The sequence below is a fragment of the Acomys minous genome (genome assembly GCF_964271855.1).
Source record: "Acomys minous genome assembly, chromosome: 17".
NCBI lineage: Eukaryota > Metazoa > Chordata > Mammalia > Rodentia > Muridae > Acomys > Acomys minous.
Window position 1 is genome coordinate 57011089 of NC_140500.1, and position 26224 is coordinate 57037312.

Here is a 26224-nt window from a genome sequence, read left to right on the forward strand (position 1 = left end):
GAACCCTCCCAACGCTTCCGGCGAGTTTCCAGTCGGCGGGCAAAACCAACTTCCGGCTGCTTCGGAAGTCGTGGAGTCGTTTCCGGGGCGGTCAGAAGAGTAGGACTCCGATGGGTCGAAGCCGAAGCCGCTCCCCGCGAAGGGGTGAGTCCAGAAAGTCGCGCGGCTCGGGACTGTGACAGGCACTATCCGGGTCCTCAACCTGGAGGGACGGGGAGAGCCTGCGCTCCCCTGCCCCGCCATGAATTAGAGTTACACAGTTCCTTCGCTTAGCTTCTGGGTGACCGTGAATAAATCAGCCCACCTTTCTCCAATTCCCGTAATCATCGTGGGTAATTTTACCTTGAAGGGTTGATTTGGTATCTCACGTCACCCTCCATAGCATTCAGCATGTGATTGCCTTTGCTCACACATGCTTACTAAATCTTAGTGCCTTGCAGGTCCTTAGTTAGAAGTGTTTAGAATTTGAGACCGGGTAGCCTAATGTCTTGTGTACCCCAGCCCCTGAGGGTACAGTACTGAGGTGGGAATTTGTGGCAAACTCAGAGTTTCTGTGCCTCTTAGCCATGTTAAGGGATTAGAATTAGAGTCTCTAGATGTTAGAACAAGGCTCATCTTTAATTGGCGAACACTCGATTTTCTTACCAGCCAACCAGGACCTCAGGCAAATTAAGCCCTTGAAATGATGCAACTTTACAATACATTGTGGGTTTTTCCTTTGTGGGAAAGAATACATATTGTGTGGCATGCTTTACTTTGACCAATTTACTAATTAATACAAGAAATGGTAGATTAAACAAGTATGGGGGGAGAAAAACCGTACTCTTACACAGCCGACTTTCAGAAAGCACAAACCTTTGTGTTAAAACCATGATCCTGGCTGGATCCAGGCAGCTCACGCCTTTATTTATTTATTTACTTTTGTTTTTTCAAGACAGGGTTTCTCCCTGTAGCCTTGGCTGTCCTGGACTTACTTTGTAGACCAGGCTGGCCTCGAACTCACATATCCACGTGCTTCTGCCTCCCAAAGGCTGGGGTTAAAGGCGTGAGCTGCCGGGTGTGGTGGTGCACACCTTTAATCCCAGCCCTCGAGAGGCAGAGGCAGGTGAATCTCTGTGAGTTCAAGGCCAACCGCTACAAAGCAAATCCAAGACAGCCAGGGCTTCACAGAGAAACCCTGTCTGGAAACTCCCCTCCCCACCAAAAAAAAAAAAAAAAAAAAGGAAAATTATTCTGATTGATAAAAATATCAGAATGGATAGTGAACTATTGTATAAAGAGTAGAAATATAGATGATTTTAAATATACCACATTCTTTGACTTTAAGTTATGTGTTGAAGTGTTAGGGGTGTGTGTGTGTGTGTGTGTGTGTGTGTGTGTGTGTGTGTGTGTGTGTGTGTGAAGAGAACTGAACCTAGTGCCTCTCACATGCAAGGCAAATTTCTGAGCAACTTCCCCCTACCACCGCTACCAGAGTTTGGTCTTGAACAATTGATGCTTTTGCCTCCTCTTCCCAGCCCTGGTGTTACAGGTGTGTCACTATGCCCACAACTTACTTTTTGTTTGTTTCTGGAACTCACAGACTGGCCTCCAACTGCTGTTTCCCCCTGGGCTCTTCTTACCCCCCCCCCATACAGGGTCTCTCCTCATGTTAGCCTTGGTGGTTCTGGACTCTTTGTAGATCAGGCTGGCCTTGAACTCACAGCAATCCTCCTGCCTCTGTCTCCTGAGTGCTAGGATTAAAGGGGTGGGCCACCACACCCAGTCTGAGCTGCTTTTTTATGACTGCTGGAAGTGGCTTACATTATGCTCCAATAGGACAGCTCTAGGTGTTTGCATTAACTGTCAGCTCCACTGTTTTTGTGTGTTTGTATTAGAACGTAGGCGGTCCCGGTCCACATCCCGGGATCGAGAAAGAAGACGCCGAGAAAGGTCCAGATCCCGGGAGAGAGATCGTAGAAGGAGCCGCTCAAGATCCCCGCACCGAAGACGCTCCAGGTGAGTGTAAAGAAAGAAGATAAGCTTGACTTCAAAGATGCAGAGAGCAGAGCTGGGCATGGTGATGTGGGCTTTTAATCCCCACAATCAGGAGGCAGAGGCAAGAGGATCTTTGTGAGTTTGAAGCCAGCCTGGTCTACGAAGTGAGTCCAGGACAGTTATGGCTACACAGAGAAACCCTGTCTCAAAAAAACCAAAAACCAAAACAAAACAAAACAAAAAACAAAAAGCCTGGGAGCTACCCTTAACTTTGCCTGTATCACGTGGAAGGGAACTTCCAGTTTCATGAAATGGCAGAGTTTAACCACACGTTCTAAAGCTAGTATTACTCTTGGCATATGGTTTAATTACACTGCATAGTAGAGTAGTCTTTTTAAAAGATATTTGTCTTATTTTTATTTTCTGTGTATTGATGGTTTGCCTTCTTGTATGTCTGCATGTGGTGCGTCAGAAACTGTTGCAGACAGTTGTAAGCCATGGCCGGGGCTAGAACCCATTTACTCTGGAAGAGCAGCCAGTGCTCTTAACCACTGAGCCATTCTCTCCAGCCCAGCTTGGTAGAGTAACAGATTTAAGCATACAGTCAAGAACAGGCGTCCTTAGAAGGGAGGTAGAAGTGGGCTGTTGCTTTAGAAACATCAGTAGTTGTTTAGGAGGATAGTCGTTAGAAACACACATATGTTCATGTTAGAGTTGTTTATTACACTTGAAGTGGGTGTGCAAGTGGGCAGGTGGGTGTGGAGGGGTAACGTGGGAGTCCCTTTCCTCCTTCCACTGCATGGGCCCTTGAGATTTAACTCAGGCTGTCAAGCGCTGTTACCTCTGGAACCATCTTACCCGTCCCATTACACACTTTCTTTTTTTTTTTTTTTTTTTTTTTTTTTTTTTTTTTTTTGGTTTTTCGAGACAGGGTCTCTCTGTGTAGCCTTGGCTGTCCTGGACTCACTTTGTAGACCAGGCTGGCCTCGAACTCACAGCGATCCGCCTGTCCCTGCCTCCCGAGTGCTGGGATTAAAGGCGTGCGCCACCACGCCCGGCCTACACACTTTCTTTAAAACTATTTTTAAATATACGTACACTTGCATGAGTTTACGTGTTAACCATGTACCTACCTGTGCTGCCCACAGAGGCCAGAGAGTGTCAGATCCCAGGAGCTGCAGTTATAGGTGACTGGGAACCAAGCCTGAGTCTTCTTCCAAAGCAGCACTTGCTCTTAACCACCAATCCATCTCTCCAGCCCCTCTTAACAGTGTGGGAGGCAGATTTTTCTGTCTCACAGACTTTTCTAGACTTCGTGAGTGGTAAATGAAGCTTTTCTTCCAACCACCAGACAGACCCTTCCTCCGTCTGCACTGGAGGGTAGACTCTGTCCTCTGTCGCTGGCTGTGTTCAGTCTCCTCATGGAAGCTCATGGACAGCTGTAGGGACCAACAGGGCGGCCTTGTGTGTGTTTCTAACGTCTTTACTTCATAAATACTAGGTCTCCAAGACGACATAGATCCACGTCTCCCTCCCCTTCTCGACTGAAAGAGAGAAGAGACGAGGAAAAGAAAGAAACTAAAGAAATAAAGAGCAAAGAACGTCAGATTACCGGTAATGTTACTGGATAAGCTGACTTGTTTAGATAATTTCAGTCATGTTAAAAGTACAATTTTGAACATAAATATTAACCTTTTATAGGACATTATACAATAGTGAATTCCAGTGTGTGTGTATTGGTTCTGTTTTAGGGACAGTATTATAAAAATCATGAAAAAATTCTTTTTGGGGAACATGCTCAAAGGTTGATGGCATTGCATCCGATGCTAAAGGTGTGTGGGGCAGACATGATGGACATTCTGTTCTGTCAGATTAGTCAATGTTTCATGTTAAATTTTTATTTTATTTGCTGGTGAGGTGAAATGTATACAAGTATGTTGCTATTCTTTTTTTTTTTTTTTTTGGTACAAATGTACATCTCTATGCATCCACAAATAAAATGATAAAGATTCAAAACCCCATTCATTTTTGTAGAGGAAGATTTGGAGGGTAAAACAGAGGAAGAAATTGAAATGATGAAGTTAATGGGATTTGCCTCTTTTGACTCCACAAAAGTAAGTAAGACATGGACCGGGTACATGCTTAGGTTGAGCGTGTCCTTTACACCTGTCCTGGTTTTCTGTGTTCTTTTGCTGTCACTAGTAACTTATTTTGTTGTAGTCAGTCTCTGAGTACAGAGAAAGCACCAAGCTTTCAGGGAACCTCCAGCACACAGGATGTCAGTCTTCAAGGGCAGGCAGTGCTGAGACAGAAAAGGAACAAGTCCATTTGAAGCTCAGGGCTTGTCAAGTGTGAGGGACAAGGTGCATGGCGGACCAGTAACTGCTAGTGACTGCCTGGGGCTGTCTGTGGTGGGACTCAGGGCAAACTCAGAGGATTACTGTGCTCTTAGCCAGATGAAGGGATTAGAGCCTGTGGAGGGTTAGAACAGGAGCTTTTTGCTCCTTTTCAGAAGGGTTTTGCTATGTAGCACAGGCTGGCCCTAAACTTGAAGTCCTCTTGCCCATGTCATCTGAGTGCTGGGATTAAGAAGCAAGGATTTTAGTCCACAGTCACTTTTCTTGAGACAAGATAGCACTTAGCCCAGGCTAGCCGCAAACTTGGTATATAATCAAGGAAGACCTTGAACTTTTTGATTCTCTTGCCTCTGGATCCCGAGTGATGGGATTCGCAGACAGGCACCACCATGCCCAGTTTGTGTGGTGCTGGGATCTGAACCCCAGGCTTTACAACCACTAGCCAACGCTCTACCAACAGAGGTAAATCTCTAAGCCAAAGCAAGGACTATAAACAAGGGAGTGACATGAAACTGTGTTTCCAGAAGATGACCATGGGGACTGTATGGGGGACAGGTGAGAGGTAAAGTGAACTGAGGACAAGGAGAACAGCGCGTTTGTGCAAAAGGATTATCACAAATAACCTCCTCCTGCTGGTCCCCTGTTCCCTAAGTTGTTGATGGATGGTGTCATCTCGCATGCTGTAAGGCTTTCTTTCTAATTCCTGCGATGTCTGGAGCACATGCCAGAGGCAGGTGGATCGCTGTGAGTGTGAGACCAGCCTCACCTACAAAGTAAGTCTAGGACAACTAAGGCTACACAGAGAGAACCAAAACCAAAACCAAACAAACAAACAAAAATAGTGGCAGAGGGAACCAAGCTGTTTCAGTTTGGCGTGGTGGTGCACACCTGTAATCCCAGCACTCAGCAAGCAGAGGCAGGCGGATTGCTGTGAATTCGAGGCTAGCCTGGTCTACAACAGCCAAGGCTACACAGAGAAGCCCTGTCTCGAGGGGAAAAGGCGGAAGGACCTTGGTTTTGGGTCTTGTAATTGCCTGGTTCATATTTGTAATTCCTGATGGTTGTAAAGGTCTCAAGACACTGACACGCTGTAGTCAGAAGAGGTTTGCTTATAAAGGAGACATTAAGCAATTTTAGATTCTACAAAATGCAGTGTAGCATAATATGAAGGCAGCGGGGTCAGGGCTCTTCTTCGGTCTGGTTTGGCTCAGTGCATGATAGGTCATTTATGCACCACTGAGCCACAGCCCCGCCCATATGTGGTTGGTCTCAGACCACTTCACATAGGTGTTAATTTAGCTCATGTGCACTTGAGCGTCCTGTCTGTCAGTTAAAGTCTCTTGGCTCATTCTTTTTCTTTCTATTAAACATTCATTGTTTCCTTATTTTTACTAATGGATAAATATGTTTCTCCTGGCATGAGAATAGAGTTAGTAATATGCAACTCTCCAAAAGCCTCCAAAAATGAGTAAACCTCTGGAGGATGAACTCAGTGAGAAGTTCAGCATACTGTTCCTATGCATGGCTAGTCTTTCCAGGTCTTGCCTACTCGAGTGATGAAACTCTGAGTAGTTTATTCAGTATCACTGCTCTCCTGAAAATAGAAATGAAACTAGGAATAAAAAATTAAGTCTAGCTGGGCTCAGTGGCGCACACCTATAGTCCCAGCCCTTAAGGAGACAGAGGCAGGCAGATCTCTGAGTCTCTGATTTCAAGGCCAGCCTGGTCTACAAAATGAATCTAGCACAGCCAAGGCTACACAGAGAGACCCTGTCTTGAAAAACCAAAAGAATAGAGAAAGAAAGAAAATTAAGTCCAAATTGGGACTTAGGAGGTGGCTCAGTTGACAAAGGGCTGACTGTGCAAATATGAGGCCCTGAGCTTAGATCCCCAGCACCTACAAAAAGCCCCAGGTTCAATAGTGTGCATCTGTAATCCCAGCAGTGGAACGGCAACCAACACAGAGAGATAGGCGGGTGCCTAGTGCTTGTTGGCCAGCACTCTAGCAGGCCTGATAAGACCAGTGAGAGATCCTGTCTCACGTAAGGTAGAGAGGGCTAGTGAGATGGGGTGTGTGTGTGTGAACAACATACACACAAGACAAGTGTGAAACCATTTAAAATATGGAGAGCAACTGAGGAAAACACTCAACATAGAGCCCTGGCCTCTACATGAGTGCATGCACAGGTTTGTGTACATCTATATGGACAGACCTAAGAGTGCAGCCTCCATCAAGAAGCTGTAGCCTCAAGTGACATGTGGTGGCGCATACCTATAATCCTAGCACTTTTGAGCAGAGGAATCGAGAAGTTCAGGCCATCATCAGGTACATGTAAGCTGTCCTGGGCTGCTCGAGTCCACCTGAAAACTAACAGACAAGCAAAGGCAGCAGCATACTATTGTAGGGTAACACATGATGCTTTGGGGAACCACAGTTGACATTGCTTCTGTTCAGCAGTAGAAAAGACAGTGGTACTGTCAGCAACTGGATCATTGGAATTAGGCCTTGGCCAGTGGACAGCACGCAGATAGCTGAGGGCCAGATGGTTCAGGGAAGGCAAGTCAGACATGAAGCCTAGCACGGGAGCAAATGGGAAAGGGGTGAAGTGGCCGCGTGGAGTGTGGACACCATGAGAAGGAAGCTGTGTGTTTGGGAAGCCAACAGCATCAGCTCGTCTCGGACCTGCTTCAAGTTCCAACTCCTGATTAAATGTCAAACCTTCTCTGCAAGAAATGGGAATTAGAAACATAAAGAGAACTGTCCCAGCTTCATTTGAGAATACTATAAGCAAAGGCTAAATGAGAACTTTTCTCTTATTTCAAAAGATTCTTTGACGCTGGGTGGCACAGGCCTTTAATCCCAGCACTCGGGAGACAGAGGCAAGTGAATCTCTGTGAGTTCAAGGCCAGGCTGGACTACAAAGTGAATTCCAGGACAGCCAGGGCTACACAGAGAAACCCTGTACGGTTAAAAAAAAAAAAATTCTTTGATTTGAAGGAAGTTCGATCTGCTTCTGTTTCCCAACATGCCTTGCTCATCACATAAAAAATGAATGCTTATTGTTGAGTTTGTGTGTGTGTGTGGTGCTAAGGATTGTGCATGCAAGGCAGGCACCCCATCACTAAGAACACCCCAGCTCTGAATGTTTGTTTATTTGAATACTATATTGATACTTAGGTATGAACAGAATTGTGACACTTGAAAGTCCGTGGGGTGTCCTCTGGAGCTGACATCTCTCCTTCATTGGGCCTTTTCCTTGAATGGCTCTTGCTACTCAAAATGTAGCCACAGGATCCCCTCTGTGAGTCAGGTATTTAACATGGCTTCCTGTTTCTCTCCAGGGCAAGAAGGTAGATGGCTCTGTAAACGCCTATGCCATAAACGTGTCTCAGAAGAGGAAGTACAGGTATGGAGGCCCCTCCCCCGGGCTGTGTTTGTGCTTGAACTCTTGGAAAAGAAATGTTGACATTTTCCATATTGTTTGCATGGGTGTGCTCACTCAGGCGTCCTTCCCCCACTTTTTGAGACTTATAGCTGAAGATAAACATGACCCAGTCCTCGGGCCTCCACTGCCCAGATGTTTGAATTTCAAACACGGGCCACAAGACTGGCTCCTGTGAAATATACTGTCTTTGTTGTGGATTCTGATATATTAAAATTTCCTCCCAATGTTCATGTAAGCAAGTAGCTCTGCCCGTTACAGCACTGAGGCATGGTTTCTGAAGCAGAGCTCATAGCTCTGGCTAGACTGTGTCAGTGAGCTCTCCCCCACTTCTGGGGTTACAGCACACGTAGCCATGCCCAGCTCTTCACATTCCTTGTGCTTGGAAGGCAAACGCCCTTACCCACTGCACCGTCTCCTTGGCCCTCTTTTTGAAACAGGGTCTCTTTGTATCCCAGGCTGGGCTTGAACTTGCAGTCCTTACACTTGCACACCTGCACACCTGCACACCTGCAGTGCTGGAGATTCTGGCTCACACCATCACAGCCAGATAATGTTCATTTGAAAAGGTGTTGTTAGTTTGATTTTTTTTTCTTTTTGTTTTGTTGTTGTTGTTGTTGTTGTTTATTTGGTTTTTTGTGTTTTGTTTGTTTGTTTTTTGAGACAGGGTTTCTTTGTGTAGCCTTGGCTGTCCTGGACTCGCTTTGTAGACCAGCCTGACCTCAAACTCACAGCGATCCGCCTGCCTCTGCCTCCTCTGAGTGCTGGGATTAAAGGCGTGTGTGCCACCACACCCAGCTTTAGTTTGAATTCTTGAAGTATGTTTTTATATTTTTAAAATAAGAGTCCAAACTTTAAAAAAAAATACTTTTCTCTTTTTATCATAGGCAATACATGAATCGAAAAGGTGGATTCAACAGACCTCTGGATTTTATTGCATGAGACTTGAGGTGTTGGAAGGAGGATTTCCCCCTCGTCTGGGTCAGAAAGTATTTTATATTTTGTATTTAATACACATCAAAACAGGATCTTAGTTCTTCCTTCTTATAAAGTAAGAAAGTCTTATTTATGTCACCAGTTTACCTACTTTCCTCAGGAAGAAGGTAAACACTTGAAGGCCATGTCCCTGGGGTCCCTGGGGTGGCTGCCAGCCCGTTTGTCTGTCCTTAGAACCTGGATGTGCTTTCCCCTCGGATGCTTGCTAGGTGTGCTTAAAAATGGAAGGTAACTTAGATACTTTTCCCTAATAAAACAATATTTCTACCCATTTTATATTTATTTGACAAATATTTTTATTACTAGATTTAAGATTCTCCCTAGACATTTTCTCTTTCTACACATAGACTTGTTTTTTCTTGAGACAAGGTCTTGTTATATAGCCCAGGCTAGCCTTGAAAGTGGGGCACTCCTGCCTCTGTCTCTTTGTTGCTGGGATTGAAAATATGTCACCATGCCAGTTTAGATTTAGATATCTTGAGTCTTGGAAGTTTAAAAACTGAAAGAAAAGCTATAGCTTTAGATTTTTGATTATCCTTCATTTCTCCCCATTTACTGTGTTCTCTCAGTAACAAAAGCCATACATGTTTGCTGTAAAAAAAAAAAAATACTTAGGAAAACCAGACAGCGAAAGAAAAGCCAAATTCCCCTTTAATTTACACCCACAAGATTTTGTGTGTGTCTTTTCAGGCTCTTATGGAAATATTTTCTTATCCCCACCCATGAAATAAGTAAAATATACATACAGCCCCCCCTCTAACTCTGGCCTCATTTACTGTGAACACTTTGTTTTTATTTTTATTTATTTATTTATTTTTTCTGAGACATGGTTATTTCTGTAACCCTGCTGTCCTCTGTAGACCAGGATGGCCTCAAATTCAGAGATCCGCCTGCTTCTCCCTCCCGAGTGCTGGCATTAAAGGCGTGTCCGCCACTGCCAGGCTTTACTATGAAGATTTTTATGTTCATACTGTTGTTTAGAGATGTGGCATCCTGTGGCTTTTTAGGTGTACCATAATTGATCAACTTTTTTTGATACCTTGGGAAGGTTATCTACAGCAAGTTGCCTGTCCACTCAGAGAAAAATACATAAACATATTTTTATATGTGTCTGCTTTGAACGGAAGTTGGTTATGCCACTGCTCTTAGCAAAGCCTTCATTGGGCAGTGCGTGTAAGCCCCCTCCACTTTAAGCAGGTAGACTATGGCTATTATAGCCCCTGTTAATGTGTTGTTGGGGTTTTTTTCTTTTGGGGGGTGCAGGAGGTTTGGGGTGTTGTTTGTTTGTTTTTGTTTTTTTGGGTTTTTTAATTTTGTTGTTGTTTTTGGTTTTTTGTGACAGGGTTTCTCTGTGTAGCCTTGGCTGTCCTGGACTCACTTTGTAGACCAGGCTGGCCTCGAACTCACAGCGATCCACCTGCATCTGCCTCCCAGGTTCTGGGATTAAAGGCCACCATGCCCAGCTGCCCCTGTAAATGTTAACATTCAGATTATTTCTGATCTTTCGCAATTTTAAACCGTTCTGCAGTCACACTTGTGTCTCATTATTTTGTATTCTTTTTGGCTATATCTCTAATGTCCTTGTTAATTTCTTGGTTAGCACACACAGGAATGGGTGGTGTCGGGCACTTCCGTGGTCTGCATCACCCCGCTTTGGCTCCCGTTCACTCTCCCCACGGCTGCCCCTTCTGCTGCCTTCTCCTCCTCCTCCAAGTAGTTCTCCCGGTGCTTCATGTTCCAGCACCTGCTCCTCTTTTCCCCGCCCTCTCAAGATCTCTTTCTCTTCTCTCATGGTCCCCTTTATACATTCATGACCCCATTCACATGTATGTAAACATGTGTATTTAAATCTAGATTTCATGTTGAAGAGAAAACACGCAGTATTTGTGTTGGTCATGCTTATTTCACGTAACAAAAGGATCTCCATTTCCCTTTGGGTAGATTTTTAAATCTGGGAGGAAGGGGAGGGGAATATGGCTAGGACCTTATCCTCTAACAGCTGCTCTCTTCCAGGGCCACGCCTGTGTCAGATCTTCTGTTCCTTCGTAGCTGTGTGTTGGCATGGCCAGGGCTTTGTCCTTTGGCTCGCTACTTCCATGTGGCCCTGTCTCCCTCGTGGCTTTGGCTGTGCGTGTTAGGGTGGACCTTCACTAAACTGCAGCCTTGCTCGTGCCTACAGCATCAGACTCCTCAGTGTGAGGGCCCTTGCTTCCTGCTGTGCTCTTCCCTGAATTGCATTTACTTCTTCGTTCAGACAAATGCTGGGGTCCTCATCAACTGCTCTCTTGCATAGCCTGCATCTGGCTGACTGGGAAATCCATCTGATGTTTGTTTGGCCACTGTTCACCACCAACACCAGTCTAAGCTCCCACTCTTGCCTGGACTGCAGTAGTAGCTCAGATAGGCCTCTGTGCACTCTCCACCCCACAGCACACATCGCCTCACGCTCCCCCTGCTCTCGGCGAGACTGTTGGCATAAAGTCCGTTTCTCTACGGTCTCCAGGCCCCCTTGTGATCTGTACTCACACCCTAGCTCACTGCTTGAACACATGCTGTGCTCTTTGCTCTTCTTTGAGGCCAGACATGTGCCTGCCTCGGCTTTCCACTTAACTTTTCTTCCTCTGGAATGTTCCCTCTTCTCTGAATGTGCTCATGTACCTTCTCTCTATTGAGAGATTCGTAGATCATAAAACATACTGTGTTAAAGTTGATGGTAGTTTTAGCGTGTCCATTTAGACAGGAATTCCTCTTTACTTCTAGAGTCTCTCAGCAGCCCCCCAAAGAAACCTTGAACTCTCTTAATGCTCTAGCCTCAGCACCTACCCTCACAGATCCCTAATATACACCATGTCTTCAGTGTGCCTGTTGGGGGTGTTTCCTATAAGTGGAATCATGTGCTGTTTTGCCTGGCTGCTCTCAGTTGGTGTCACCCACACTGTGGCGTGTATTAGTGCCCTCTTCCTTTTTACAGCTGATGAATACTTCATTCTCAGGTTATACCTTGTTTTGCTTATATTTCAACAACAGCAGGGGGCCATTTAGGCTGCTCTTGCTTTTGTGAATAATATTCCAGGGACAATAGTATACTTTTGGATAAACATTTACCTGTTTGTTTGAGACAAGTTTTTTCTCTATGTAGCCCTGGCAGTCCTAGAACTCAAACTCTCAGAGATCTCCTTGCTTTTGTCTCACCAGTGCTGGTATTAAAACTGCGCACCGCTCCCCCAGCTACAATGAATGTGTGATTATTCTCAGTTCCCTGGTCTGTCTATGTGAAAGTAAAAGTACTGGGCTGTGTAATGACTTGTGTAAGCTTTTCCATTCCCCTGCTGTAGCTGCTCTCCAAGCCCCCCTCCACTTTCTTCACAGCACTTACCACAAGCTTACAGCCTCCATGCTTTGACCAACTGGCTGTTCCATTCTGAGGACTGACTTGCCTTTTTGCTGCTGTAGCCCCAGGTCCATGGAGTGCCTGGTGCCTTTTGAGTTGGAGTGTAGTGCTGTCAGCTTTCTCACTGAACCACTTCTGATATTTGGTTTTGCAAAGTATTTAAGATATTAAGATAGGACTAATGCCCCTTTTGAAAGTCACTGGTTTTTAAGTTGTATTTATGTCTATGTGCCTGCACTCTGTATGTACACCACATAGAAGAGGCATTAGATCGCCTGGAACTGGAGTTAGAGATGGTTGTGAGCCACCTGATGTGGGTGCTGGGAGCCAAAGCCAGGTCCTGTGTAAGAGCAGCAGGTGCCCTCCAGCCCCTAGTTCCCTTGTCTGTAGCCTGCCCCGTGCTGAGTGCTGGGGCTGCAATTGTGCTGTACCACACCCTGCTTTCTCTTTTTATTTACAACAAAAGCATCTAGAGATAGGATTAACATGGAGCCCTAAGGAGCTATTTGTGCCCACATAAAGACCGCCGCTGCCCTCTTCTGTGTCCTCTGCAACACAGTAGTGTATGGGTGCACACACGTGCATGTGTGCGTATTTCCCTTTTAGAGGTTTTGAAGATTCTAATATCATGAGAAGAGCCACAACATGGAAATGTTTACAGTGACAGCAAAGAAGGGCTTGCTACTGAAGCAGAGATGTCCTGTCTGGGTATTTGCTTCTTCACAAAATGAAATCCATATCTCAGAAACATAAAAGACAAAATTTACCTCATAGCAGTTTTGTAAACTTGGTTGTGAAGAGGATTTTAATTCCCACAGCCTTATACCCTTCAGGCAGTTGAGGACTGTAGGGATCAAGTTCCGAGGTACCCGCCGAGGCAGCCTCCCTTGGTCAGATGTGACAGTATGAGGTGAGCTCCGCATTGGCAGCAACTTTTCATTTAGCTGGGATCATGGGAAGAAAAGCCGCTAGGCCAGGGACGAAGGGACTAGATCAAAGCTGATAGCCGTGTCGGATGGTTGTTTCTCCATTTTAACTACTCAGTTCTTAGTTTTTCTTGCAAGCTGAAAAGCACCTTCCTTATGCTATCATATGCAGATTTTTTCATTAAAATTCTTGCCATAGAACTGGGTTCCAAGCATTTTTGAACTCTGGTGTTTGGGAGGCAAGGCCTATTTATCATTCATGCCTGTGTAGTGCTGGGGGCTGTGGCTTGGCTTGTGAGTACTCAGTGTTGGAGCACCCTTTGTTCCCACCTCCTGCTTCACGGCCAGTAGATGGCAGCAGATGCTGTGTTCTCTCTGATGTCAGGGCCTTGTTGGTATCAGGAATCCATTTCTTCTGTCAACAGGAAAGGAACTTGCTGTATCCCTAAACCTTACTTGCTGGTATTTATGTAATTGGGTTGAATTTAGACTTCTTGGTGCTTAACTTACTTGCTTTATTTGTTCTCTCTGGCTTAGGTTTCAAACTTTGACCACCCTTTTACAAAGAACCGTGTGGCTTTTCAGTTAGAGTGATAAAGGGAAAGAAATATCCTGAAATAAGATTGTGTTGAAACAAATTGTTGAGAGCAAAAAAGAAAGACTGAAAAGATGTCAAATATTCACAGTAAACTTGGGAGGAAACCCCAAGATGTTAAAAATGGCTGACACAAAGCATTTCTATGAATATTAAATTGTTTAACAATTGCATACATTACTTTAGTTTTTAAACTTAATTTAACAATGTCCCAAGTGGTTCTTTTCCCCGTTCTCATTTTCAGGTTCCATGCCTTCATGAAAAACTGCCGCCAGTGTGTGTGTGTCAGCGTAGAGTCCTTGCTTGGATCCGTGCAGGGCCAGGCAGGGTAGCCTTCTCCACTGCACTGCAACCCGCAGTTTGAATTGTGTTCTGTGACTGTCTGCAATACTGTTTGTTTGTCTGTCTGTTTGTTTTGCTTTGCTTTGTTGTTGCTGTTGGCTTTGTTTTTGTATAATTGCAGATTAGAGGATTGCCAGGCCAGTTGTGGGTGAGATGACAGGGGTTCAGGTCTTTCCTCAGGCTAAGGGAGAACAGAAGTTATTTGTCTCTGAGCCTCTTTTTGTGCAAAATGTAGGTAATGAAGGCAATCCCTCAGGATTGTCCTGGGGGATAGAAACAGTGTAGTAGATTACTTGACATGTATATACTAAGAAAAGATAAACGCTTTTATTTTTAAAATACCCTGCTCATTTTGGTTTGTGGATTTCTTACCCCGTAGCTCTTTATTCCTGTCTTTTACATTGGAGATGTTGACATTGCACTTTGGGTCTCGAATGGGCTCTCATTTCAAAAACCGTGATCGCTCAAGGACCTGTGTTTACAGACTGAGCTTTCCTGCGGATGTGAGTGGAGCACGCGCGATTTGTGGCCTACGGGGAGAGGCCTGCTCCGGAGTGTTTTCCTCCGGAATGGAAGGGGCAGTCCTGGGTTCTGCTTTATACTCTGTAGGCACCAGGCCACTAGGCGCAGCGGTGGTATAAGGGAGCCGGCTGTTTCCCATGACCCCTGGGGTGGGAGCTAGGTGCCACCATCTGTCCTAGGTGCTCAACTAGGCCTGAAGTTCTCCCCGGAGACAGTGGGCAACAGGTCGGCAACCAGTGGGCGGGGGCCCGGCCTTGCCCTCCTGCCTTGTAACCAATCAGAGGTCCGGGAGTGGACCGCTGCTCGGGCAGAGCGGTGACGTCATCGTAGCCGGGAGGTTTCCGAGGGCTCAGCCAATGAGGCGCGGGCGCAGCGGCATTCCCTGTTCTGTTTTTGCCCAATATCCGCACAGCCCAAGGGGGCCCGGCTGTCGGCGTGGAGCCAATGGGAGGCCGGCAGAAGCATGAGGCGGAGTTGCGAGTCCTGTGACCAATGGGGTGTGGGGGGCGGAGTCCGGGCCTTGTCAAGCCCGGCCAACCAGCGGGAGGAGCGGGCTTCTGGGGCGGGGCCGATGGCACTTTCCCAATCGTAGCGAGTCGGGGGCGGGCCGGGCCTCGGACAACCCAATGAGGGGCGCCGCCGCCGCGGGCCTGTCAAAGGACGGGGCCGGGGGCGGGCGGCGGCGAGTCGGGATAAACACTCGGCGGTGGCGGCTGGGCTCTGGGCTCCGTGCTGTCCCAGCGCTGCCCCTCCTGGCTGGCCAGCGCGGCGGCTCCTCGGTGTTCCCGGCCGGTGGCCCGCGGGCACGGAGAGGCGGCCCGCCGGGTGCAGGATGGCGACAGCCGTCGGGATGAACATCCAGCTGCTGCTGGAGGCGGCCGACTACCTGGAGCGGCGGGAGAGAGGTGCACGGCGGGCTGCGGGCTGGGCGGGCGGCCGCTGGGGTGGTTGGGGCGCGGGCCGGCCTCGAGCACCAACCCCCGGGCCCGCGCCCCAAAAGCCGAGCGCGGGGGGCGGCGAGCAGCTGGAACCTTCCACACCTGCTCCGAACCGAGGGCGTCCACGCCAGGAAAGAGCAGGCATTGTTCTCAGAATTCTGCCTGCCTGCGCCCGCCCGGTGCCCCGGACTCCGACAGACAGACGGACGCGGGGACAGGTTGTCAGATGCTCTGGGCCCATTCATTAACAGGACCCCTCGGTTTTCTAGAAGCTGAACATGGGTATGCCTCCATGTTGCCGTACAGTAGCAAGGACAGAGATGCCTTCAAACGGAGGAACAAGCCCAAGAAGAACAGCACCAGCAGCAGGTAACCGTTCAGTGTTCGCCTTCTCTGTAGCTAACACGCCGGCTGATTGTTAGTAGACGTAAGGGATTCTAGCCCTACCGATACATTGAGGGCTCATTAGTGCGCACAGGGTGCCAAGCAGCCCTTCTTTTTTAAGCTGAAAAAAGTAAGAATATCTTATAGTTCATTGTGACTTTTTTTTTTTTTAATTCTAGTTTTTACCCTCGGAACAAAGCAAAACTCTGAAGCTTCCAAGCGGGGGTAGCAGTAGGGTCCACTACTTTTGCCTTCCTCATCAAGCAATATAGTTCCCATGTTTCCTTTAATTCACAACGTGGCGGGTTACCAGTTGATTGTGCTTATTATAGAGAAGATTTTATCAACAAAAATATATGGCCTGCCTGACACAGGTAGTAGAAATTTGTATTTAACGTGTACATTAAATGAGGTAGTTTGATGACTCAATTGTGACCTCTCTTCCTGATGGCTGTACCCAGTGACTGAGGTTAGAGCCCACTTCTGTGAGAAGATGTGAGCAACATTAGGATGTCAGTAAGTTGCAGCCTTTTCCTGTTAGCTCCACAGATTACAATATAGTCCTCTAAAGCTGCGAATTTCACCGCAATGTTTAGCTAAGGGCTGGGGACTCGCAGCCCCTGATCCACACTAACATTTCATCTGTTACTGTCCCTGTGTGTGTCGTCCCCGCTTTGCTCTTAAAATACTAGTTGTAGCTGGACATGATGGTGCACGTCTTTAATCCCAGCACTCAGGAGGCAGAGGCAGGTGGAGCTCTGTGAGTTGGAGGGAATTCCAGACCAGCCAGGGCTACATGGTGAGACCCTGTCTCAGAAAACAAAAACAAAAGCCCTAACTAGTTGGTAGGAGCCTGTGTTACTAGGGCCATGTCTTCCATGCCTGTCAACTAAAAGCATTGATGTTTTCATTTCCAGTTTAGAATCCCAATCTCTCCTCCTCACAAGTACTATACAGGTAGCCTCTGTGGCTTAATACAGACCACTAAACCCCAGGAAGTGCCCACTCAAATTCACCCACCTCGTCCTTGGTCCACCCTGTTCATCGTCCTTAGTGTTGGAATCATAGAACTGAACAGCACACTACACCATGCTCCTGACTAAGGCACCGGAAGGGTGGACTGGACCTAGTAATTACCTGGTGGGTCTTCCTGATCCTCTCATCTAGCATAGCCTGGCGGGGGGTGGTAGTCAGTAGGACTGCACGTGGCACTACAGCCTTTAAGGAGGATGTTCGCAGTGGCGTGAGTCCAACAGTGGCACCAAAAAGGGCTTTGCTGCATTTGCAATAGTATTGTTTTCACATAGATGAACTCCAAAAGCTTGTGTGCTGTTTATTGTTGTGTCTGTACTAGTGTATTCCACATTGGCCTTTATTATTACCACTCGTGAATTGGGAGGAACTGTCCGCCTCGCTAGTCTTAAGCTCTAACACCGTAACAGTATAGGAAGGTTGCTGGGGGCGTCGAGGCATGGGGAATAGAAAGATATTGCTGAAGTGATTGGGCCCCAGATGATTGTGAAAGCTTAAAATGTTAAGCCAAGCACTAGACTCCTTCCTTTGTGATTAGCCCACAGTACTCCTAAAAGTGGCTCCAGTTCCTGAGTTTTGGAAAAGCTGGAAACCCTTCTTAGGAGGCTTGCATTCCACTCTTAGAGATAGGGCTATCCTAGCTGTCCATGTCCTTCGCTAACAGGGGATGGGTGTGATACAGTCAGAGTCCAGGATTAAAGTCTGAACAGGTAGTTTTATGTAAGTATGCTCTCTTCTGTGCCTGTTGGCATGCTCCTCACCTGGGGAGTGAGAGAGCCATCAGAGAGTTGCTGGCCGTCAGTCAGAATCAGCCTTCTGCCCAGGGAGACACTGCTAGTTCACAGAACTCTCGCAAAACAACAGGTTCATCATGTTCCGGTTGAAATACTATGTTCTTTGCTGTGGAGTCTGAGGAAATACTGTGCTTTGAACAATAAAAAAATTAGATTCAGCCACTATCTCTTATTGGTAACTGAAAATGCAGTTTGTTTTAAAACTGCTTGTCTAGATAGATAGATAGACAGACAGCATAATGAATGTCAGTAGCTTAGAAAAATAGACCCTTTCTTTCCTTATCATTTTTAAAATCACTTAGTTATTATTTAGAATTGAAATTGAGAGCTTTGTTTTTCTTGGTTTTGTTTGCTGTTATTTTTAAAGAAAAACATCCCAGGGCAGAAGATGCACCTCATCCCAGGGCAGAGCACTTATCTAGCATGAGTGAGGCTTGGATTCAATCCCCACACTCAACAGCAACAACAAAAAAGCAAAGATCTTGCCTGTTGCCCCACTAGCCCCAAACTCCTGGGTTCCAGTGATCCTCCTGCCTCAGCTTCTGAAGTAGCTGGAACTGCGTCCACGTCCTGCCTGTGCTAATTTTTAGATGTGTATTTTGTTAACGTGAGTAAAACAGGCTCTGCCGCTGATGGGAAAGAGGAAGTCGGGGACTTGGGCACTGCACTGTTTTATAAGGAGTGGCTGTGACGTTGACCTAGCACGAGGAGCCCTCTGACGTGCTGCATGTGGCTGAGTTATCTTTTGATAGGGTATGCGTCTGTGGGGTGACATTGACCTTACTGGCCATCCAGAGTCCTCGAGGCCTCAGTGGTTGCATGGAAAATGTTTTGACACAGGAAAGTATCTGTGCATTCTCCCATGCCTTAATTAAAACCTCGGTGCTCAGTGGGGGTGGCTGCTTCTTATTAATGCCTAACCTGGTCTCAGCCAGCCACGCACACTTCAGCTGCACCTGTTAGGTGGCCAGCCCCCTTTAAAAGGCACCATGTGCCCAACACTGTTAAGAAATCAAGTAAAACCTGTCATTTCTAAGACTTGAGTTAAAGATTGGAAAAAGTTATGCTTCCTGCAGAGTTTGTAGATAAAGTTGTCTTGAGGTTTCAGCACTTTTTCTAATATAGATGCAGATCGTTAGTTTGTCTGTCTGTAGCTCTTAAAGAATACAGAAATTGTTGGTAAGAGTACCTCATGTGCTCTTTCTCCTCACAACCTTCTGGGACAGGGTGGAGTGCTCCTTCTCTGTAGTTAAACAGGGAAGTCTTAACTGCTTTCATCCATTTAAAAAAAAAAACCACACAACAAAAACTGTCAGACTTTGAACTTAGAATTCCCAGTTAAAGGTAAAGTGCCACGTGTTTGCAGGCACATGTCTGTGATTTGTCCCTGTATGCCCTGAAGGATGTAACCAGAAGGCTGGTGGGGAACTAGTTGTCAGTGAACCAACTGAACACCAGTTTGGAGGGCCTGGAGACAAAACTTAAAATGCCATCATTATTTTCTCATTTATTTCTCCTCATGAATAGAAATTCATCTCCCAGGGCCTTATAGAAGAAAAGTTTGATTTTAGTACATTTTTATTTATTTGTATGTATGTATAGAGGCGCACATGGGCCTCTGCCTGCCTGTGGATATCAGAGACAGCTTTCAGGAGTTGGTTCTCTCCCTCCACCAGGTGCATCCTGGGTATCAAACTTAGGTCCTCAAGCTCTGTGGCAAACATCTTTATCTGCTGAGCCTTCTTGTCAACCCCTAGAAGAGAACTTTTTTTTTTTTTTTTTTTTTTTTTTTTTGGTTTTTCGAGACAGGGTTTCTCTGTGTAGCCTTGACTGTCCTGGACTCACTTTGTAGACCAGGCTGGCCTCGAACTCACAGCGATCGCCTGCCTCTGCCTCCCAAGTGCTGGGATTAAAGGCATGGCTAGAAGAGGACTTTTAATGCTGAGCTAGAACTTTCCTGTTTGAAGACAACCCTCTATCCCCACACAGACACACACTGTCCCTGGTCTATACTGTGAGTGAACTTGGCTGTGGTAGCAACGATGCCATACAGGGCTGAGCGTTTGTCATGGCTGCCATGAGGCTTTACCGCCTGGGTCACAGACTTTACAACCAGCGCCAATTAGGATCCTGGGAATCCAGATGCCTTTTCAAACCTGGGCCTCCTGCTCGTGGAGAAGCCGCATTCAGATGTAGATGGAATCATGTTGATTTCTCATAACTGTGAAAACCTATCCACAAAGTCCAAGGCCAGGTCTGGTCCCCAAGGTCAGCCATAAACACTAATCATGGGTTTCTCACCCAGCATGCCTTTCATCTGAGCCTCACCAGTCACTTTTACAGTTGCTTCCTCATTGATCTGTGCTTCTTTAGTAGATTATTGGCAATTAGTTTTATTCCCATTTAACAGAGGGGTTAAACAAGGACGAGGTAGTGCAATTGCTTTATCTACATACCAGGGAGGGCAAAGCTGCACTCCTGCTTTTAGCAGACTGCTGCTTTCCTGTTGACTTTGCAAACCCTTGCTTCACCTCACTGCTGTGGGGCAGCAGCATCTTTCTGGAGGAATTTAGTTCAGGGAGCTGAATTGGGGAGGAGTTATTTTACCAGTTAAAACAAGGCATTGTAACCGCACAGCATCATGTTTTAGTGTACACTTCCCTCAGGAGGTGGGGTGGCGGTACGATGCCACCCTTGTGGCTGCGCAGAGACCCTAAAGAACGCTTCGTGATGGTGTGCAGCTCCAGTGCACATCACACTGTGCAGCGGGGTTTTGTAAGTGACCCTCCTCCTCCGTAAAAGGACTGCATGCCTCTTAATAACTCACTGGAGTTCCTTGAACTTTATTTTTTAGATTTATTTTATTTTTAATGAATATGAATGTTTTGCATATGTGTATGTCATGTGCATGCTGTATATAGCTGCTGCCCACAGAGGTCAGAAGAGGGGGTCAGAGTCCCTGGAGAGCTGGAGTTATAGACCATTGTGAGCTGCTATGTAGGTAGTAGGAATAAAACCCTGGTTCTCTGCAAGACACCAAGTGCTCTTAACCCCTGAGCCATCTCACCATCCCTTGAACTGTATTTTAGAGACTAACAATTATCTGACTCCCCAAGTAGACTCCTTTAGAAGAACCCAAGGAACACCCCCACCCCCACCCCACCCACACCCCCACCCCCACCCCCACCCACACCCACACCCCCACCCACACCCCCACCCACACCCCCACCCCCACCCCCACCCCCGCTCATCTGTCTTCTCTCCTACCAACCTTTTAGGGAAAAAAATTAAAATAGGGGTTAGCCAGATAGCTTATAGGTAATGTGCCTACAGTACAATCATGTGTCCCCTAACATCCATGTATAGCTCAGGCATGGGCGCACACATCTCTGCGCCCTGCACAGTGGGTATGGAAACAGGTCCCTAGAGCTCTCTGACCACCGAACAGAGCTCCAGGTTCGTTGAGAAGCCCTGGCTCAAAAACTATGGTGGAAAACAATAACAAAAAGATGCTAATGTTGACATGTGGCTTACAGCACACACACACACACACACACAGAGAGAGAGAGAGAGACAGAGAAGAAAGAGACAGGAGAGAGGCATATGCACACAGAAAAAAAGACAAGAGTAACTGATTTTTTGAAAGACAAATGTAATCTTATTTTCTTGTTCCTCTTTCAGATCAACTCACAATGAGATGGAGAAGAACAGGTGAGTGGGGTGATTTGGAGGAGGTGCTCGGGGAGTTTAATGGATTAATCACTCATCACATTTTTAATCCTCCCAACCCCCACTCCCCACCAGTGTTACCAATGGAGACCCCTGAGTTAGGAGTTTATTCAGGCCCTCCCTCTAACCAGCGGTGCCCATGTGTCACCTGCCGGATGAAGCACTTGCTGGCGCCGTCACCCTACCTACTCCCAGGGAATGCCTTCAGACGACGCCCACAGATAGTGAGGTGTGCAGGCTTGGGTTTGCTCTGCAGCTCTGCCTTGATCACATGTATATGAGTATGTGCAGTGTGTTTGCACATGCATTTGCACCTGCAGTTACCTGATGAGTAGAGTCTAACTCAGGCAGCTGTGCATATAGAAAACAGAGATGGCTGGAGATGTGGAGGCTGGTTGTTGCAGAAGGGGACCTGCCGCTCTCTGCGCTTCACCCTGCCCCAAACCTAAGCTGGCTCTCCTGGGCTGCTGCTGGCTCTCCTGGGCTGCTGCTGGCTCTCCTGGGCTGCTGCCTGCTGCTGCCTGCTCCTTAGATAACCCTCTAGTTTCCAAGTCAAGCTGCCGTTCCTTCAGTGATACTGCCTAGTAGCTCTCACTCTGCTGTACTTTTCACTAACTTACAAAACTTTTAATTAATTTTAAAAGTATGTTAAATGCATTTACACATACACATGTATTTCCAGGGACAGAGAACAGCTGTTTATTTCTGCTGATTCTGCAAAATAGCATTTTAATGGGAAAGTTTTAAGTGTTATAGCGGTAAAGCAAAAGCAATGGAGTCCTGTGTGTCCACCCTGTCTCTGTATGATGAACATTGTGGCAGCTTCCTGTAGTCAGCACTACCCTTCTCCATACATGTCCCATCTCCAGTGAAGACTCTTTCTGTTTTTCTTTCTTTTCTTTTCTTTTTTTTTTTTTTTTTTTTTTTTTTTTTTTTTTTTTGATGCAAGGTTTCTCTGTGTAGCCTTGGCTATCTTGGACTCTCTTTGTAGACCAGGCTGGCTTCGAACTCACAGAGATCCACCTGCCTCTGCCTCCTGAGTACTGGGATTAAAGGCGTTCGCCACCACGCCTGGCTCAGTTTCTTAAAAAAAAGCAAATGTGACCACAGGCCTCTTCTATGCTGAAAAACAATAAGAATTCTTTGAGGCGCTTTAAACAAACAGAGCCCAGCCCTCCTGTAGCCACTCAGACCTAATAGCTGTGGGATAGGCTCTCATTAGAATTCTTTAAAAGCTCCCCAGGTGACTTTCACATGTAGCTGGCTTGGGACCATGGAACAGCTTCATTCTGCCCCTGAGCATCCGTCCACTTGAAATGCAGGCCACCACCCAGCCACCCACCCAGGAGGAGGGTTTCTTAGTGCCTGTGAGAACAGGAGGTCGGCTGTGATGGTAGCCCTGCCTCCTACAAACCTCTGAAGAATCAAGTTTAAATTTCACCCAGAAAAGGACAGGCCAGATCCTTACCAGGCAGGCAGGGGCTGGCAAGAAAATCAAGCAGTCATCTCTGACCCTCTTTGGATTTCAAGTGAGTATGGTGCTGTGTGGGTAGAAGATAGTAGCTGTGGCCTCCCATCCTCACCCTTAGGGTCTCTCTTCTATCTGCCTCAAGTTCTCCTCCTTTCAGACTTTTGTTTTGTTTGCTTTTCGAAACAGGGTTTCTCTGTGTAACATTGGCTGTCTTGGACTCACTTTATAGGCCAGGCTGGTTTTGAACTCAGAGAGATCTGCCTGCCTCTGTCTCCCAAGTGCTGGGATTACAGGCATGCTCTACCACATGTGGCTCCTTTCAGACCTTTTATGTAGGCACGTATTTGTATTGCCCAGTTTCAGCCTTTTGGGCCAGGGCTCCATGGTGGAGTGCATGCCTGGCATGTACAGCCTTGGGACCCATCCCAGCACTGCAAAGAAAAAACAGATTACATCCTTCAGGCAAAAACTCCCAGTCTTCCATTATTTTATGCCTTTTTCCTCTGTGAGAGTACTACACAGTGTGTGTGTGTGTGTGTGTGTGTGTGTGTGTGTGTGTGTGTGTGTGTGTGATTCAGTCTATCTGTGTGCACAAGAGAGCATAGGTTGTTGTTTTAAACAGTTCAGAGATGTTTAGGCTTTGCTTCCTGTGGTCCAAGACCTGAGCCCTATGTTGGATACTAGACAAATTTACACTTGGGTATGACACCAGCCACGCCCACCCGACTCTGTCTGACAACAGAAACCCTTTGTTGGTCCATGGAGGGCTGAAGCACACGAAGGACTGTGAGGCAGAATCCCAGAAGGTGATTGGAAGTGAGCGCTGGCCGCACAGACCTCAGATTGCTTCTGTGTGGCCTTGTCCTGTGCTTGCTGGGGGAGTTTCTACACACACACACACACACACACACACACACACACACACACACACACACACACACACACACACCCCGGCTTCCTGTTCTTTTTGGAATTCCGTCTTGCAGGGTCCTAGTGAGTCTTTGCCTGGTTTACAGTGTGTGGTCTGAAAGGGAAGGAAGGAAGGCCTCTGTCGTTAATTTAGCCAAACCGTGGTCACTGCAGCCCAGGGGAAGAGGGTACAGTTTTCTGGCCCTCTCCCTCTCTCTTGTTGGCATTGCATGGCTTAAGAAATTCTTGAGTTTGGGGTCAACAGCTACTGTTGCAGCAACTTGGCTTTGTAGCTGACTCCTTAGGAAAAAACCACCCTGTCAACCCCTAGGACACTTGAGCCTCCTTTTAAAAAAAAAAAAAAAAAGGCAGGGTTACATACATCCCAGGCTGACTTCAAACTTCCTGTATAGCCAAGGATGACTTTGAACTTCTTATCCTCCCACTCCAATGCTGGGATTATAGAGTGCACTGCCACACCCAGTTCACGCTGTGCTGGGCACAAACCCAGCAATCACCCTGCTGAGTTACACTCTCCACTCCCCATAGCCATATATAGATTGTGGAGGCACACAAAATAAAAGCCACCCCCTAAAATTCTAAGGTGGGATTTTCCTCCCCACCCCCTACCCTTTGGTGTGGCAGAGTTGAATACACTTGGGTTTCTGTGGCACCTTAAACATTCAGGACAGTTAGACAGGTGACTGTGAGAGGCACCTGTTAGCCCTGGGTCCATTTCTCTTCCGCCAGGCTGGGGCTCAACAGTTAAGTACCCGGCATCTGCAAGAGAAGGAAAGATGTGTAGAACGGGGCGGTGCGTGTCGAGCACCCACCCTTCCATAGGACAAAGGAGGTGTATGGGTGCATCTGTCCTGTAATTGCTGGGCCCGTCATCTCCCGCAGGAAACCAGTCTCCTCGCTGATTCTGCTGCCCTGGCTTACACCCAGGGCTGCTGCTTTTTATTTCATTTTACAGAGTTACTTGTTTTAATTTGTGTTTCTGGGTATTTTACCTGCATGAATGTAGATGCGCCGTGTGCATGCCTGATGCCTAAGGAGTTCAGAAAAGGGCGTTAGGTCCCCAGAAACTGGAGCTGTGGACAGTCGTGCTGAGCTACTGTGTAAGCGCTGGAACCTCACATAGAGGCAGCAGAGACCACTCTTCAACCCAGCACGGCTTTGCTTCCTTAGTAAGACTCGGGTCTTCTGACCTCATACGTTATAGCTTGAGCACACCTAGTGATCCTGCAGTGGATCTGTGCTATTTAAGTCTCTGCACACACCATAATGGGAGAGAAAGCACTGAAGGCCTACCCTCTCCTTTTTGGATAGAAAACAAAACAGTGCTGCACAAGGTCAAGCACACCATGCTTTAGTGAAACAGGTCCTGGCCGTCCACAGGTGCCACAGCCCTAAGCACCCTGGTCAGCCTGGACAGGCGCAATATTATCTATCTCTGAGGTCCAGTGCTTGATGAGAAACTTGGTGTCTTTTTGTCCTCACTAGTGAGCTAGCCACATAGAAAGTTCAGTATGAGTGAGTGAGTGATGCCACCCAGTGAGAGAGGAGAGCAGATTATCACAGGATGCACTCAGGGTGTTCTGGGGCGCTTGCGGGTAAGGAAGAGGGCAAAGGGAGCCTATTCAGAGGTTTGGGGGGCTGATTTTTAAATGCTTCAGAGGCAGGGGCAGGGACTTGCTTTTCTCCAGCATCACCCCAGCACCCAGGAGGAAAGAAGCAGCACACAGTAGTCCCCTGAGCAGCTCTTCAGGATAGAGTGGAAGAACCAAATGCCTGCCTGTTGACTACTGAGTGCGCAGTATACTGTGGGATTCCTATTTAAAACTTAAGCCTGCAAGACAGAGATTTAACAGACATACGGGAGCTTGGCAGCTTCTAAGTCAGGAAGCTCAGGGTGGGTGCAGGGTCTGGAGCTTCTGTCTGCATTGCTACTCTTCACTCTGAGTCTGTTCCTAGGTACACAGATCACTGTGAGGCACCGTTCGCCCTGGGGTCATTTCTCTTTCACTTGGCAATTTGGTTTTCTGTCCTTCGTGACCCGAGGAAAAGTTGAGCAAAACTAACAGCACTGCAGCGTGTGAGCACGTTTTACATTTAGATCGCTAGTCTGTTGGGGTTTATTTTGATGGTGAGTTGGCGCTCCCAGGCCAGGTCTGCATGCTCACTCTAGGGGCTGCAACCCTGTCTTTGTGTCTGAGTGTGCTCTGCCTGTGCCTGTGTGCACGGTCATGCTAGCCGGCTAGCTTTCAAGCTTCGCAGCTCCCTAACTGTAGTATCAGTGCAGCACGTTCCTCCTCACTCTTTCCAGAATGCTGGCACTCTCTCGCGTGTATTCTTTTAGATGAAGTTTAGGCTAACTTTCCAACATTAAAAAAAATAAACTGTTGGGATTTTGTT

The 26224-nt window shown here is 47.0% G+C and overlaps 2 protein-coding genes across 5 annotated transcripts in view; both read left to right on the top strand.

Moving 5' to 3' along the window:
* SNRNP27 (small nuclear ribonucleoprotein U4/U6.U5 subunit 27) lies at positions 1–15833 on the top strand. Of its 4 annotated transcripts, none has more exons than XM_084765264.1 (7): positions 1–144; positions 1878–1998; positions 3479–3591; positions 4012–4091; positions 7677–7741; positions 8665–8758; positions 15757–15833. In XM_084765264.1, exons 1-6 carry the CDS (start codon positions 111–113, stop codon positions 8717–8719), a joined length of 468 nt encoding a protein of 155 aa, XP_084621390.1. In that variant the 5' UTR covers positions 1–110; the 3' UTR covers positions 8720–8758; positions 15757–15833. The 4 variants fall into 4 exon arrangements, with proteins under 4 accessions (XP_084621390.1, XP_084621389.1, XP_084621391.1 ...); XM_084765263.1 differs by lacking the exon at positions 15757–15833 and adding an exon at positions 13930–14368; XM_084765265.1 differs by lacking the exon at positions 15757–15833 and adding an exon at positions 10116–12339.
* Positions 14503–26224, top strand: part of MXD1 (MAX dimerization protein 1) — a 20678-nt gene continuing 8956 nt past the window's right edge. Inside the window, exons 1-3 of the mRNA XM_084765261.1 lie at positions 14503–15454; positions 15757–15856; positions 21379–21408. Coding sequence (XP_084621387.1) covers positions 15382–15454; positions 15757–15856; positions 21379–21408 — 203 coding nt within the window. The 5' untranslated portion in view covers positions 14503–15381. The remainder of the gene's footprint in view (positions 15455–15756; positions 15857–21378; positions 21409–26224) is intronic.

Excerpts from the sequence above, each read along its gene's own strand:
- SNRNP27 (XM_084765264.1), top strand. The coding sequence starts at position 111 with ATGGGTCGAAGCCGAAGCCGCTCCCCGCGAAGGG. Across the intron at positions 3,592-4,011 it reads CAAAGAACGTCAGATTACCG|AGGAAGATTTGGAGGGTAAA; the intron begins GTAATGTTACTG and ends TCATTTTTGTAG. Across the intron at positions 7,742-8,664 it reads TCTCAGAAGAGGAAGTACAG|GCAATACATGAATCGAAAAG; the intron begins GTATGGAGGCCC and ends TTTTTATCATAG.